The following is a 16,491-nucleotide window of genomic DNA, read 5'->3' as shown; positions in this document are numbered from 1 at the left end:
ATTAAGCAAAGATTTGTTTAACAAAATTTTAAAAATTTGTTATGCTTAACAAACCATCAACGTGCCAATAATTTAATTTTCGTTTTGCTTTATTGTTTAGTTTTGTTATTTTATTTTTTGCCATTGTTTGTAAATTAGTTATGTAAATTTGGTTTTCGGCAAAATCTTTAATATTATGCCGTGACAGTTGAGGGTTAGTAGGTGTGAAACAAATCGCTAATAATTATTTGTCGGCGATTTATAAGATATTTTTATGCAGATTATATATTTTTAAACAGGTGTTAAAAATGTCTGGTTATTTATTTTTTAATAAAAAGTCAAAATTTATCCAAAATTGAGATAAAAAATTAGTACATCAACAATTTTTTAAGATTTAAATTTATCACGTTTTTTATAAATCTTACATTTTAAGATCATATATTCACTATTTCATTAGTAAGTAAACAGACAAAATTAAAATTAATTTTTAATTCGAAACTTATTTCAGATGTAATCTGCTGGTGCAATCCAAAATTTCCAATTCTATTTTCTATGACTACAAAATCTAAAATCTTTATCCAATCTAATGCCTTAAAAATTCACCAGTACGAAAGTAAAAGCCCACAAAATATTTAAATGTTTTCCAATGAAAATGAGGTTACGGAGCAACTGCTACTGCATTTAGTTTAAACTGCCCGCAGAAATTCCATTTTCATTTGCAACATGCACAACCACCAATGCTTTTATGAAAATTATTTGCTGGTCCTTTTACCACCGAAAAACAATCTTTGAAAGCGAGTAGTTTTGTGTGTCTTTTTTGTGAATCTTTTATTTTAGTCTACCACAAAAAACAAATTCCTAACAACCCACCAAACGAAATCTGTTTCAATCTGTGGCTTGCATTTAGCCTTTGAGCCAGCCAAGCGGCCTAAACGCCTGCCGCCTCCTTGCCTTCCCGTAGTATTTCTAATGTTGTTGGCATCTTCCAAACAATTTCATGAATTAAAAGTGTGTTAAAGGTCATTCATTAAACACTCTGGCGAAAGTGTTTCCCTTGCCGTTTGCAAGGTTTTTTTCTTCTTCTTCCTCAGGTTTGTTTTGTTTCCTTTTATTTGCCAAGCCAGTTTGTTTGGGTGTGCTATGAATTCTCTCTATTGTACCGTCACACTGCATTGTACTTCAATGCACTTTAGTTTTGTTAGGTACTTGAGCTATTTTTCTACAGTTACCAGATTTTGTTGTCGCATACACTTTGGGTGTACAATTGCAGAGACACCCAAGGTGTATATGACGGTTAGCAAAAAAGGAAGGGCATAATTGAAAAACAAAAAATAGGGATGTCATATTGGATTCCTATAAGTTATGATAAATAAGCTTGTTGAAGCTAGTAGAAACATTTTATATTATTTAAAAAAATAATAAATGAATATTCACCATCGAATTAAAATGGTGTTCGACTTCAATACGAATAGTTAGCACCTACATATATCAGCACACTGAATCCAATATTAACGAAATATTGGTACGAACTTAACCCCGCATCTAAGTAAAAAATATATTAACCAAATATGAATGAACAGTTTAGTCGAATAGATGACAGTAAATCCAAAAATTATATAAAAAATTTGCGGAACTTTTTGAAGAAATCTCGTAGTAACTTCTTGAGGAATAGTTAGGCTGCATTATTCGTGCTATATATTAATTTTAGTATAAGCCCATGAAATAGATTTCAAATTTGGCAATCTCTATTTCCAATTTATTCAAAAACAGCAATCTCCTCTTAACAGTTATCCTACGTAATTTATGTGTCCACACTTATCTATAAAATTAAATTTCATTGTAATTTAATGTTAACTAAACTCTATTTGTTGTTGTTTTTGCCACTGCTCACTGCAGCATTACCCGACCAGGCACCGCTCATTTTCTGTCACTTCAATTAAGAGTTTAATGGGACGTTGATGTTATTAGAAATGCATGAAATTAATGCCATTAACAGTCAGGCAGGCAGGCAATCGGCAAAAGTAAATCGAAATGAAATGGAAGGGAAAACGGAAAACTGAATGAAAAACGTGAACATGCATACAACAAACTAAGAAAATCTAAATGAAAATGAATAATTACAAAAGGGAAACATAGTTAGGCAAGTAACTATGTTGAAATGATTTAATTAAATTGTGGTGACTTTAGAGGACTTTTTGGATGATGCTAATTTATTTCAAAAATGTGGTTAAGTAATTTGGCGTTTTCAACTGCAAATTAGAAAATTAGGTAATATTTTAATAAATAGAAAAAATAAAAAGTAATTTCTGATATTTTTGAACATATCAAGTTAGTAAAAGTTCTATTAATAGCCCCCAATATTAAAATATATTTAAGTTATGCATGAATTTGCAAACAATTTTCTTCACAAACGTTTTTTCTCGTGGTTTATTAAGAAATTGTAATTTTTAATTTTCGTTATGGCGAAAATTTCAACAAGTTAGAATAACAAATGGAGTAATTTCAATATCATATGAAATACTACGAATTACAATTGACATAATTTTAATTACAAGTGGAATCGTCGAATTAAGATTGAAATATTTCGAAATTAAAATGGAATTCTCAATTTCAAATGAATTGCTATGAATTGCAATTGAAATTCTCCAATTACAATTCAAATATTTTAAATTATTTCTGAAATAGATCTACACTTGTTCCAACGGTTTTTTGAAATTGAAATTCGAGAATTTTATTTGTAATTCGAAAACTCAATTTGCAATTCATAACATTTCAATCGTAATTCGAGAATTTAATTGGTAATTTGCAACATTTTATATGTAATTTAAATTTTTCATATGAAATTAAAAAAATCCGTTTGAAATTTAAATAATTTAATTTGTAATTCGTATATTTTTATTTGAAATTCGTAGAGTTGCATTAGAACTTCAAAAAATTCAATTTGAAATTCATAAAATTTCATTGTAATTCATAATATTTCAATTGTAATTTGTAACAATTATTTTCCACTTTACACATATTCCTTGTGTGTTTTTTCAATAATATTTTTCGAATTTAAAATGTTAAATGTTATGTATTTCAAATGAAATGTTATGAATTTTAAATGGAATTCTTTGAATTTCAAATGGTATTTAATAAATTTCAAATGGAATTTTATGAATTTCAAGTGCAATCCTTTGATTTTCAAATGGAACTAATACATTTCAAATGGAATTGTATGAATTACAAATGAAATTCTCGCATTACAACTTATAAGTTATGTATTGCTAATGGAATTCTCGAATTTCAAATTATATGTTGTGAATTACAAATTCTCGAATTGCAACTGGTATTGCTTTGAATAACATTTGAAAAAGGTGTAGAAACCCCAAAAAATATATATCTTTATGATAAAATACTTTAAATAATTCACCATCAGTAATTAAGAAAGCATGTTGTTGAATTATATCTAATTCCAAAGGATTATTTCTCTCCCCATTTCAAAGGGCTCTGCCTTTGGCTTTTATTATCACTCATTAATTTTGAATAGTTTTATTTATATTCTCTCATTCACATAAAATCTCTCAAAGAGGATATAAACAATCTAATGACAAACGTCATATATCCTGGGGATACACAATTTACAGTAACATCACTATAGCTAGTTATGAAAAATTAACTAAACATACACTTTTCTTTGGCCATTGTCAAAACTTAACTACAAAACCAGCAACAGAAACTAGTAGCAGAACCAACTATAAAAAGGATTTTCATTTCATTCATACACAATGCAACTGCATTACAAATGAAAGTGCAGGATCTCTGTAGGCCATGTATACAAACAAAGTAACAAACCGAATCACAACCGGACATGACAGTGGTGGTGGTTGGTTGGTTGGTCGGTCGGTTATTTGGATGCTTGCTTAGTTAGTTAGTAGTAGTAGTGGTGATGATGATGTTGGTGTTGCTTGTCTCTAAGGAAAACAGTCCTTAGAGCCAACAATACAATCATCTAGCTACAAATACCAGCAACAGTGGCAACAACACACACACAAAGTAGCAGCATCCTTGAAATGCAATGACAACGAGACACAGAACATAACTGGAGGTGATATAAAATATAAACAACATTGGCCCCCTTTTTTGGAACTATGCTGTAAATGCCGGGTAAGGGTATTACAGGGTGGCTAACTTACTGCTGTAATCGAGGTCTGTCCTTTTGACTAGGTCGAGCGAGTCTCAAACACGAAACAATAGAAATTATAAATGTTCGCGCAGCGTTCACATAGTTAATATCACAGTAACCTCCTTGATTTGTTCTTGCGGAGAAGATGGGGAAAGGGAGTGTCGTACCACAACCTATTAAAACATTTAACTTGGGGTTCAGCAAGTACATTACCTTACCATTACTGGCTAAACGAACTGACTGCATAATAAATTATGCTATGGATGATTGTTTTCGTAGTCGTTGACGTTGTGTGATAGTACCGAGCAAGCAGCCAACCAACGAAGAAACGGAAAAAGGGCAGAAAGACAAAATATCGTGGCAATTTGTTTTAACCAAATGTTTCCGCTTTATTTAAATTCACTTTCAGTTTTCAGATGCATTCACATTATTGTGTAATATAAGTAAGGTGCCCTATGTCTCGTTGCAATTTATATGTAATTTAATTGTTTTCTGGAATGCACAGACAAATGGGAAAGTGCAAAATTGCCTTGGAATATCTCAGGGAAGAATGGAGATAACGTTTAATTGGTTCACGTTGGGAAGGATAAATAACTGATTTTTGATTGACGTTATTTAGACATTGTTTAGATTGAAATCAGACATCTTCAGTATAAAATCTATATAAATTTAAAATTAATGTATTGATTTATCGGAATTAATGTATTGATTTATCGGATTTTCTGTATAAATGCTGAAAAAGAAGAATAGAATATCTTTAAAATTGCCCACATACATTGCTAATACTTCTTCTAGGATGTTTCGAATTGAAAATGGGATATGTAGGTCCAAATACCTCCAATATTTGGTATTTTTTGCAATTTTTCACTAAATTGGTTTTGGTTTTATTTTTACTATTCTCAATGGACAGAAAATCACCCTACAAAAATATCAATGTCTTGCAGCCTGTTTTTGTAAAATTCTAAACGAACGAATTCGAGTGACTTACGACCAAACTCCTTGGTTTTGAAAAATGTGTCATTTATTTTTGTTTTGAATCACGAAACATTTTTTTACATAAATAAAGGTTTGGTAGTAAATCGTTCGAATTGTTTCGTTTCGAATTTTACAAAAACAGGCTGATGATATAGCTTACATATAAAGGGACACCAAAATTTCGATATTTTTAGAATTTCTGACACGTTTACCAACCAAAGTATCTGTAAAGTAATATTTTTTGTTCTAAAATCTTTGTTAGCAAATATTATTATTAGGTGGCAATCATGTTATCTAAAATCGATATCAATATCGGTCCACTTTTTGGTGCGCCAAATAACGATACCTACAATTATTGGTATTTTAAGGATTTCAGGCATCTGTTATCAACGGAATTGGCTGTAGTTATATACTTGACAATATTTTTTACTATAAATACCAATATCGGTCCATATTTGGTACCCCAAATTTTCATTGTTATTCAATCGGGTTGCCTCTAATTTGATATTTTTAATTATCATTAATTGCCACCTAAATCTTACAAAATTATTTCGGCATATTATGACATAGATCCAACATAAATGTCCCGAACGATTTTAGGTTTTTTGAAAGTCCAAATAGACTCTGTCGAACTAAAGCTTTTTTACTTATTTGAGATTAGTTTTCAATGTATCTATGAAGAATCCCAGTGCCGTCCATCCTGCTGCCTATGAATAACTGAATATCTACCCAATTTTCGTCTTTGGTCTCCAGATAGCTGCTTCACTTTTGGTGGGCGCATGACAGTAAAATTTTTCAGTTCTTTTACCATTTTTTTTTTTTGCCTCTCACTGATCCTGCATTCCAGGACGGTTATGTCGGTCTGTCTTTTACTTTCCGAGGCAAGAAGATAATTATAAACGAGGTTTTATATAGCTTGATAACAGAGTTTAGATTGAAGAATTTTTGAATGAATAAAAATCTTCAGATAGAGAGTATATATTTTGTCATCCAGTAACACATCGAAATATTTTTCCATTTCATTAATTTCTGGTCCCCATGGAACCAAAAACTCCTATTAGAACTCGCATCACATCGCACTCCCCAATCGATATGCCTTTAATTTAGCATTTCAGGTTCTTAAAGGGAAATTTATAGTATGTTTACATTGTACCGGATTTCGTTATGCCAGTGGGTTTCAGTTGTCAATTCCATTGTATACAAGCCAAATAAATCCTCATAGAGAGGATTAACCCGGTAAAAAGTTGTAATGTAAATGCCGTTTTAAAATAGTTTAATATAGGTCTAAGGTTTGACACAATTCCCATGATAAAAATATTTTAAATATTTAGAAGGGCGTAGCCGAATTTATTGATAAAAAAACTTAGTCCAACGGGCTTCACTTTCTTATACCTTCCGAAAAATAGGATTTTTCGAGATGCAAAAAATGGCTATTTTGTTATATTTGAAAATCTTTATTGGGGGACAAGTCTATAGATTATGACGGAGGATGTACCAAAATGGACATAAATCTTTAAAAATGTAAATACAACTTTCGACATTTTAATTTAGCCTAATTTCCTTCAAAGGTATAGTTTTTAAAAATATTTTTTTTAAAGAGACTCCCCCATCCTCGGTTTAAAAAAATGTAATTTTGTGTTTTGATTTAAATCAAACCTACCCTAATTCAATAATGTCCCCATAAAATGTCAAGTAAAAATCTCAGCAACTCTTGAAGATATAGATGATTTATTGTGTTAAGTGAAGAGTGATTCTCAATCTTTAGACGCGTTTTTCTCGGAACAGTCTTTTTACTAATGGCGGGCACCATAACTCAAAAACTAATAATCAAATCGATTCCAAATTTATAGTATAGCTGTTGTATGAACTAGGATAAATACAATCGGCGAAGATCTCCTTATTTTTTAACATAACATAAAAAATAGGCGAATTTCCAAAAAAATTCAAAGATCCTCTATTTTCAGTTCTAGTTCATACGAGAGCCAGACATGTACTCTTTCTAACACCGTTGGAATTTTCGGATTCCGATGTTCCAGTAAGGTGTTATCATGCCCGCCATGAAAAATAAGGAATTTTCTTTAATCACAAAAAAAAAACAATACCAAAAATTTACATTATTTTTCTTTTTTTTTAACTTCAAATATATAAGTGCAAAGTTAAACCCTTAACAGCCCTTTGACAATCTTTAAAAATTAAAATTGAGAACGGTTCCCTTAATTATTTTTTGCTCATTTCAGGGTATGTTAATGTCAATAACTAAACAACTGTAATTTATATCTGAAATATCTATTATATTTCTTTGATTTTTTCCAATATTTGAAAATGTTGTAAATCTCCATACACGTTTTCATGATGATATTTTCCAATTTACCATTAAAATATGTGAATTTCCATTTTTTTCTTGGTGGTTACCTTCATTTGATAGCAATCCAAATAACAACCATAATAATTTTCTATGCAAATGATTTTGTAATTTAGACATCAAAATTTGATTCTCCACCACCACCACCACCGAGTTATATAACAAACACATGCAAGCTGCCGTCATTTATGCCACTGTTACAGCCCACTAGCCAATTTTTGAGTTGTACCAACGCCCCAATCTTCCGTCATACCAGGAAGATTTATAATGTTGCAGGCTATATCGTCGTATGATGTATCACCAAAACATTATCAGTCAAGCTAAAAGCCGCCACTTATTGCATACTTTTCCTCCCATCAGTTCCTCCCCCCACCTGCTGCTGCTGCAGCATTCATGTTAACAACTTCGTGTTTGCGTGGTTGTATAGAAGCATTTGATTTCACATCAGGTTACAAACAAAATTGCCTGCTTCGCTCTCTCTCTAATAAGCCTCGTAAATATTTATGTATGAGCATTTTGATATTCGTTAACATATTCTGATTTTCCGGTGTAATGCGGGACGGGATAATGTGAAAAATATTCCACATGACATCATTTCATTTCAATCCTCCAAAAAATATTACACTTCGGCTTAGTTGTTCATAAATTCGGTCCATAATCCATGAGAAAATCTGCTGCAATGTTTGGGCCAAAAGTCAAGAAGGTGTAAAATGGTAGGAGGGGGCTATAATTCGTCGTAACCCCTTAAATTGGCATTGACAGAAAAATGATGTTGTTATTGTTGGCTTACAGTTTATTACCATGCCTGCATGCAATATCTCATATAAGTATTTTCGTATTTTCATAACTTTCCCATATAAATCATTTTCACACATCATTTACGGAAATGCTGTGCAGCAGTGAAAACTTTTCTCCACATTATTCCGCTGTTGGCGGCGGGTGGGTGTTTGCCTGGTTGATTTCGTTGTCAAAAATTGAATTCAGTGTGCATTTGAATACACATTAACATGTCTTTTTTCTTTCTTTCTCGGTAGCAGCAACAAGATACCACCACCGGTAATTGGAATATAGCAGGAAATATGCCATGGTCTGTGACAAATGCTGGTGGCATCATCGTCGTGATTTTGAATGGGTTTTCAGTTTTTGTTTTTTTTTCGCAACATCATAGGAAGGATATTTTTAAATATTTTGTGATTAGATTTTTTGTCAAGGACACCATTATAATTAAATTTTAATGTTAGAGGATATTATGTATGTGTTATTAAAAGGAAATTGATCAATTTCACTTTTTAGTGAATTTTGTTATATCCTTGAATTAAGATGGATGTTATTGATAACACGTTGTTAAAATGCTGCTTAACGCTTCATTATATTAGGAAATTTTTAGTACAGAATATTGAAGGATGATTTATCGTCATATACAAGCAATTTTGCTACATTCTAATTCATGTTTGCACCAAAAGGAACACAGGTTTTAAATTAAAAAAAAAAATTAAGCTTTAATGTTAATAAATACCATTTCGTTTTTCTTTCCAGGTGCACAATTGTTTTATTTAATGCCAAAAGACAGACACAGGCCTATTTGGTCAACACATCCCGCAAAGCATTCACATCCGTGGCATTCTCACGATGTGGTCGCTATGTGGCCACTGGAGAATGCGGCATGAATCCGGCCATAAAAGTATGGGAACTTGATGCACCCAATGGTAATTTGGAACATTGTACCGGTGGCAATGTTGTGGCCGAATTTGTCGATCACAAATATGCAGTAACATGTGTGGTAAGTTTTGACACTCCTCCAACTAGTGGATTCTTCAATAATATTAATTTACCTATTTGCAGGCCTTTTCACCGACTGGTAAATTTTTGGTATCGGTTGGTTCACAACATGACATGATTGTCAATGTATTCGATTGGAAATCCAATCTTAAAATGGCCTCGAATAAAATTAGTTCTAAGGTCTCGGCTGTTAGCTTTGCCGAAGATGGCAGTTACTTTGTTACCGTGGGTAATCGTCACGTGAAATATTGGTATTTGGAGGGTGGACGCAAATATAAGGACCCTGTCCCCTTGATGGGTCGCAGTGCCATATTGGGTGATTTGCGTGATAATGATTTTTGTGCCGTTGCCTGTGGCAAGGGCGCATGTGCCGAAAGTACTTATGCCATTACCCGGCAAGGTCATCTCGTGGAGTTCAGTTCAAGACGTCTGCTCGAGAAATGGGTACAGTGTCGTACCACCAATGCCAATTGTATCAGCGTGACGGGTCAATTTATTTTGGTTGGCTGCGCTGAGGCGATTATAAGAATATTCAATGCCAGCACATTGGAATATGTAACCACTTTGCCAAGAACCCATTATTTGGGTGTGGATGTAGCTCAGGGTATACATATCAATCATATTATGACAGTACCACCGCAGGCCAAATATCCAGATTGTATTGCCATGGCGTATGATGAGACCAGATCAAAGGTAAGTTGGCAAAATATAACCTAGAGAAGCGTAACACATTTGTATTTGTTTCCCCATTTCTTGTAGGTAACCTGCATCTACAATGATCATTCCCTTTACATTTGGGATATGCGAGATATCAAACGTGTGGGCAAATCACATTCCTTCCTCTATCACTCCACCTGTATTTGGGGTGTTGAAACTGTGCCATATAACATGGAACGTGAGCTGTCACACACTCTGCCCGAAGATTCATTCGTTACCTGTTCATCCGATGACACCATACGTGTCTGGGGTCTGGAGGGTTGTGCCAATAATGAAATCTATCGCAAAAACATCTACTCGAAAGAGTTGCTAAAGGTCGTCTACATCGACGATGATCTGAATTATATAAAAGATTTGGAAATTGTTGGCGACAAAGGTGGAGCGAACAGCAATTCCAATTACGATGGACGCAATGGTGTCCGTTGTATTAAAATAAGTCCAGAACTAGAGCATTTAGCCAGTGGTGATCGTAGTGGCAATATACGCATTTATAATTTAAATAATTTAAAATTGATAACCGCAATAGAGGCTCATGAATCGGAGGTCTTGTGTTTAGAATATTCCAATGAGAAAATCGATCGCAAGTTATTGGCCAGTGCCAGTCGAGATCGTTTGATACATGTGTTCGATGTGGCCCAAGATTATAAGCTGTTGCAAACATTGGACGACCATTCGTCGTCAATAACATCAATAAAGTTTGTAGGAGCCGGTCTTAATTTCCAGATGATATCTTGTGGTGCTGATAAATCGATTATGTTTAGAACATTTCAGGTGAGTTGGAATACATAGAAAACGGTTACAGGACAATTATCCTGTTTTGGTCTATAAAAGGCTCATAGCTTTGTTATATCGAAATATATACATCTATTAAATATATATTTTCCTTTCAGGGTAATATTTTCTTACGTGGTACTCATACATCGGGCAAGACAACTCTCTACGACATGGAAGTGGACTCGAATGCCAAACATATACTCACCGCCTGCCAAGATCGTAATATACGTGTCTATGGTACCCAAAATTCCAAGCATACAAAAACCTTCAAGGGCTCACATTCCGACGAGGGTAGTCTTATAAAACTTAGTCTGGATCCCAGTGGTATTTACGTGGCCACATCGTGTACAGATAAAACATTGGCCGTTTACGATTATTATTCGAATGAATGTATGGCTCGTATGTATGGTCACAGTGAATTGGTGACCGGGTTGAAATTTACGAACGATTGTCGTCACCTTATATCGGCCAGTGGTGATGGTTGTATCTTTATTTGGCAAGTTCCACACGATATGATTGTAACCATGCAGGCGAGGTTATCACAGCAACGTCTACGTTCGGGTCATGCACCCATACCCAGATCTATTTCACAAGCTTTAATAGCCCCCGAAGGCATTATTGTGGAGTCACCCACCCCTGATTTACACGATGATCACAAATTTGCTATGTCTCCCAATATTCTGCAAGGTGAAGTACCCTTAACGCCCGGCTATAAACTTTCCGATGTAGGACAATTGCCACAATGGGCCAAGAGAAAGGCCGGAGTATCTGCTCTGGCCAATGAACCTGAATCCACGGGAATGAATATTCCCTCAGCTGCAAATTCAACGTCTATAAACAATTTAAGTTCATCGCCCAGTCAAGCGGGTGGTGTTGTTCCAAGGCCACGTAATCGATGGGCCCAGCGTGGACAAATCGATGCCGATACACTAACCGATATTCGTTCTAATTCTGAAAGTCCATTGGGTAGTGTATCGACTACATCGGGCATTGCTCCGGCCATGCATCATCCAGGTTTTGGCAACACTCAGACATCGGACTACAACAGTGCTTCGTCCAAGGATATTATGTACAATCAAACATATTTAAGTGAAGATTCGTCCATTGATTCGGGTATGGAAACCCGAAGGGAGTTGAAATTTATCGGCAGCAATAATGCTGGTACAGTACCCACCATTTCTGCCCCTGGAGCAGGGCCAAGCCGAGTTGGAGCATCATCAACATCCGCCACATTATCCGTTGATCGTAAACCGGGTCTGCGATTCGATACCATATCGAACAATGATCATGACGGTGACATTGAGGATATATCGGATGGTGAAAGAACGAGTTCGGATCATGGCATGTTCTATAACAACATATCACCAAGTACACCGACGTAAGTAGAGAGTGTTAGTATATAATTTTTTGGTTTATATTTAATCACATTTTCGTAATTTTTGCTTTCAGAGATTTCAAAGTCAATGCCATGAATGAAGAGGAATTACGAAAATCGGTACGTCGTCAAAAGTTCGAAAAGGCTGGCCTTACACTTAGTGGCAACGGTTCGCATACAGCCAGTACCGGAACCGGGACTGGTACCTCTGATACCGAAGATGAAGGTTCAACGCCCAGTGCTGAGAATGCTGATCGTTCATTGGCCTCAACCTTGGGTGGCAGTTCGGAGAGTATACCACAGACATCGTCCAGTTTTCTACAAGCAGCTTTACCCGACGGACCTGGTAATTTGCTCGAAAGAGGCAGTACTAGTAAGATTTATGTTTTTTGCTTTGTCCTTTATATGTTGTAAAAACGATTTCGAAGACAAGAAAATAATTAACCGAAACGTTGTGATTTTTTTTACAAATCAAATTACAGATCGTCGCAGCATAAGTGCCAAACATAATACTGAAAATGGTAAACCTGGTGTTTCCGCCCCGCCTACCATAACCAAATCGTACACCAGTACAAAGAAAGAAGAACTGCTTAAAGTCATAAATGAAGCTAAACAAAAGTTGGAAAATGTAAGTTTGGAAAAAAAGAACTAATTTTTAAATTCTTATCATTTTTACGTGTTTTTGTGTGTTTTGTTTTATTTTCCCTTTCCACTTTTTATTTATTTTATTTTTATCCCCATATTTATTTTTTATTTGGTTCATGACATACACACACTATATATGTATAATTGTATGTGTATAGGGTGCACGCAAAAATGGTGTTAAAAAGTTAACTGCCATACCAGAGGTGAGCACTATTGTTCCGGTAAAGTAGAATTCTTTGTGGTTTCCTATTAGATTTTTGTTTTCTCGAAATTCTACTTTCATTTGCATTTTTTGATGTAGATGATCAGAAGAATTACATTTAGCTTCTTAATAAACTAGTTGCAACATTAAGCGAAATATAAAATTTCCATTATAATAAATCAAATAAAATTATTAAAGCTTGATGTCATCAAATTTCTGTAAAGCCATACAAAATTGGCCTTAAACTAACGAAAAAATTCATTTTAGTTTAACAACATTTATATTAACAGCATCACCTGGCTTTGTAATATGGCCGATCCTATCGATTTTCTAAATTAAAGCGGTTTATTGATTTATTTTGATCCTACACTAATTCAAGGTTGTCCCTATAAAATCTCAAAAACTCTTGAAGATATAGCCGATTTTTGTGTCAGCATCAAACGACGGCAGAGATTCTTCTCAAACTTTAAACGCATTTTATCGAAACACTGTTTTTACGAATAACGGGCACGACAATTCAAAAACTTATAATCCCATCGGTTCCAAATTTTGACACGTTTTTCTGTGAGTATATAGCTATCGTATGAATTCGTATAAATCCAATCGATGAGGATCCTTGTTGTTTCTTCAATTAGTTTGTGGTCAAAAATATCCGCTTTTCCAAAATAAATCTTAAAAGATCCGCCATTTAGTTAATCCTAGTTCATACGAGAGCCTAATATAGTTGGAATTTTCGTATTCCGATGTTCTAGTGAGGAGTTATCATGCCCACAATCATAAACGAGGACTTTCTTTATCACAAAACCCAACAAGAACAAACCTAAAAGAACAAAAATTTGTTAATGATATTTCTTAACTTAAATAAAGTATGTGTGTATTTCTTATCTTAAATAAAGTATGTGTGTGATATTTACACAATAATTCCCATTTTTACCTCAGATTTTCAGATAAATTAAATTGTTAATGGTTCTATGATAGTAGATGTAGGTTTGAGAATAACCTTGGCGATGCTCTCAATTTTCCAGTGTGGAATGAACTGAGTCACATTGTTAAAGGCGCCTTCTGTCCCTCCTCATTTAACTTTCGACGTATGCACGCTGATCCTAATTCCTCATTGTCAAATGTTGAAATCCAATAAGGAGCTAATATTTTCAATTTTTCATTTGTACATGGTACTAAAATTACAGTAGCAAGTCTTAGTTTCGCAATTAATTGAAGTCTACATATAAATCTCAAGGAAGTTATTTTAAATTGTTAGTTTCAGTCAAGTTTGAACATCTTTTGAGATAGAATATATAGTGCATAACTTCCATTATATTTTGGGAATCCAGAAGCTACGAAATATATTTGTCTTTCGGTATTTTAATAGTTTGATACAAAGTTTGTCGTTCTATTAAAAATCTACATATATTTTATGGTACACTGTGCGATATCATTATCTTATCTATGCGATTTTATTTTAATAGAGCCATAATATATTCGTATTACCAATAACAAATATATAAAAAAAACTTAATCTAATTTAAAAATATATTCATATAAAATAAAAAACTAGTCTGCATCGGCCGGGAATCGAACCCGGGCCGCCCGCGTGGCAGGCGAGCATTCTACCACTGAACCACCGATGCTTGTTGTAGGTTACCAATACCATTGACAGCACATTCAGCCTCACACTAAATGCATCGATTAAAAATAGTCACGATAGTACATGCAGCTTCCACATAACCAGTTGTATGACTTTCACTTTAAATAAAGCGAGTATTTTGTTAGGGGGGTTAAATGGGCAAATGCCAACCAATAATGCTCCAACAATGAAGCTGCTACTAAAAATAAACTCATTCATACTCTGTACTTAGCCATGCTTCAACATTAAAACCATTATACTAAAAATAGCATCATTCATAACACAAACAAATATACAAATAAACCAACAACAATAATAAAAACAAGAGGTCATTGAGACAAAACCTCTACAATGCTCTTAACTTTTTAACACTAAACCAGAAACAAAATGAAAACTAATTTGAAATCAATGTAACAAGTATAACAACTTGTACCTTTTTGAGCTTCATTACTTACTACTAATATTTTGCCTTAATTTTATGTAGAGTAATTGTTAACCTCTGTTTCCCCTAACATTTCAGGTTGGCTATCGGTCACTGCGTGGTAGTCATAGTATCTCAGATTTAAGCTTAGCTGGAAATTTGGATGGTTCACGTTCTGGTTTATCGGCTGCAAATCGTTATGCTAAGACGGGTAAGTTAGAATTATGCATAGGTTTTTTAGACTTTAAAAATGTGTATATTTTGGAAATGATATCAACAACTCTTAATTCAATTGAATTGCTAAGATGAGAATTATAACAACTAAAAACACAGAAGAAATTTGCTTTTTATAGTTGTAAGACTTTACTTGTTATAGATCGGATTTAGCTATGGAAATTAATAATGTAGTTTAACATAGGCTACGCCTATTAGAAAATGGCTTATATTATACGTTTCAAGACAATTTTCCTGTAGAGTATTTACATTTAATATGGGAATTTTAACATGTTTCTTTTATATTGATTTAAAAAATTGCATATTCCAAATTTAATTAACAATATCAAATATTGTACGAATTTCGAATCACCCTGGGACGAAAAATTGTTTTGTTTTTGTAAATTGTTTTTCAATATTATCGGATCCATACGATGAAATATATAGTATCATAAACTCTTCTTCAGTCATTTTAAAGATTCGGATCCAAAAAGATGTTTAATATTAAATTCTATAAAAAAAATGTAAAAAAATCGAAGATATGTTGTTTGATATCATTTCTCCAAATGAAAGAAATTTTTATAAAAAAATCATTTATAATATAATTATTTTTTAAGCAGTAACAATCCCATTAGCTTTGTTTATATAACGCTAATAATACTTGTATTTTAATGCTCTCATTTTCCACCTTGTTTGTATCTCTCTTCTTTTTATCTAATATCTCTTTATCTTACAAAAAAACATGCCGTCCTTGTAATTGTAACAAAACCATCCTCTTATGTAATGTAATTTGTATCCGTATTTCATAATTGAAACTTCCGTAATTTAATTGATTGATTACTAATATAAAGCTTTTGATTCCACAACACAAAACACCGAAAATATCCCCCAAAAACAGTTTGTTAGTCATTCTAATGAAATGGTCGGGAGTGGTGAGAGATCTCCACAACTGCAGCCTCAGCCAACTCCTCCGCCAGCAAATTATTCAGCCAAACAGTTATTGCCTCCACAACAGCAACAGCATTTCTTCAATTGCGCTGCACCCAAGTCAGTGCTCCAACAAAATTGTCAAGCAATGCGTCAAGTGCAACAACAGTATCCACCCTATCCACATCATGTAGGTGTTCATCAGATACATCCCCCACCGGGGGTACCTTTTATGGGACCCACAACACAAAAAGTCACGCAACAGGCACAGCCGCAACAGCAAAAGCTGCAGACGGCGACCCAGCACCAGAATAAAACTTTCTCTAGTTCCAC

The 16,491-nt window shown here is 33.8% G+C and overlaps 1 protein-coding gene and 1 non-coding gene across 9 annotated transcripts in view; one reads left to right on the top strand and one right to left on the bottom strand.

The window, feature by feature from the left end:
* LOC133327609 (mitogen-activated protein kinase-binding protein 1) overlaps nucleotides 1-16,491 on the top strand; it is a 162,705-nt gene that overhangs the window by 138,551 nt on the left and 7,663 nt on the right. For 5 of the 8 annotated variants that reach the window (XM_061536133.1, XM_061536132.1, XM_061536130.1 and 2 more), the window contains exons 3-10: nucleotides 9,018-9,261; nucleotides 9,324-9,953; nucleotides 10,020-10,748; nucleotides 10,868-12,129; nucleotides 12,201-12,499; nucleotides 12,609-12,754; nucleotides 12,930-12,974; nucleotides 15,118-15,229. In XM_061536133.1, coding sequence (XP_061392117.1) covers nucleotides 9,018-9,261; nucleotides 9,324-9,953; nucleotides 10,020-10,748; nucleotides 10,868-12,129; nucleotides 12,201-12,499; nucleotides 12,609-12,754; nucleotides 12,930-12,974; nucleotides 15,118-15,229 — 3,467 coding nt within the window. The remainder of the gene's footprint in view (nucleotides 1-9,017; nucleotides 9,262-9,323; nucleotides 9,954-10,019; nucleotides 10,749-10,867; nucleotides 12,130-12,200; nucleotides 12,500-12,608; nucleotides 12,755-12,929; nucleotides 12,975-15,117; nucleotides 15,230-16,491) is intronic. The other 3 variants (XM_061536136.1, XM_061536137.1, XM_061536135.1) reach the window with 2 other exon arrangements.
* Nucleotides 14,531-14,601, bottom strand: Trnag-gcc (transfer RNA glycine (anticodon GCC)). Its single transcript has one exon. It is a non-coding gene; the product is annotated as a tRNA-Gly (tRNA).

Source organism: Musca vetustissima, unplaced genomic scaffold (assembly GCF_032173495.1).
Source record: "Musca vetustissima isolate MV318-11 ecotype Yass unplaced genomic scaffold, APGP_CSIRO_Mvet_v1 utg294, whole genome shotgun sequence".
In the NCBI taxonomy this organism is placed as follows: Eukaryota; Metazoa; Arthropoda; class Insecta; order Diptera; family Muscidae; genus Musca; species Musca vetustissima.
Note: the sequence above shows the minus strand (reverse complement) of the source record. Positions and strands in the feature narration are given on the sequence as shown.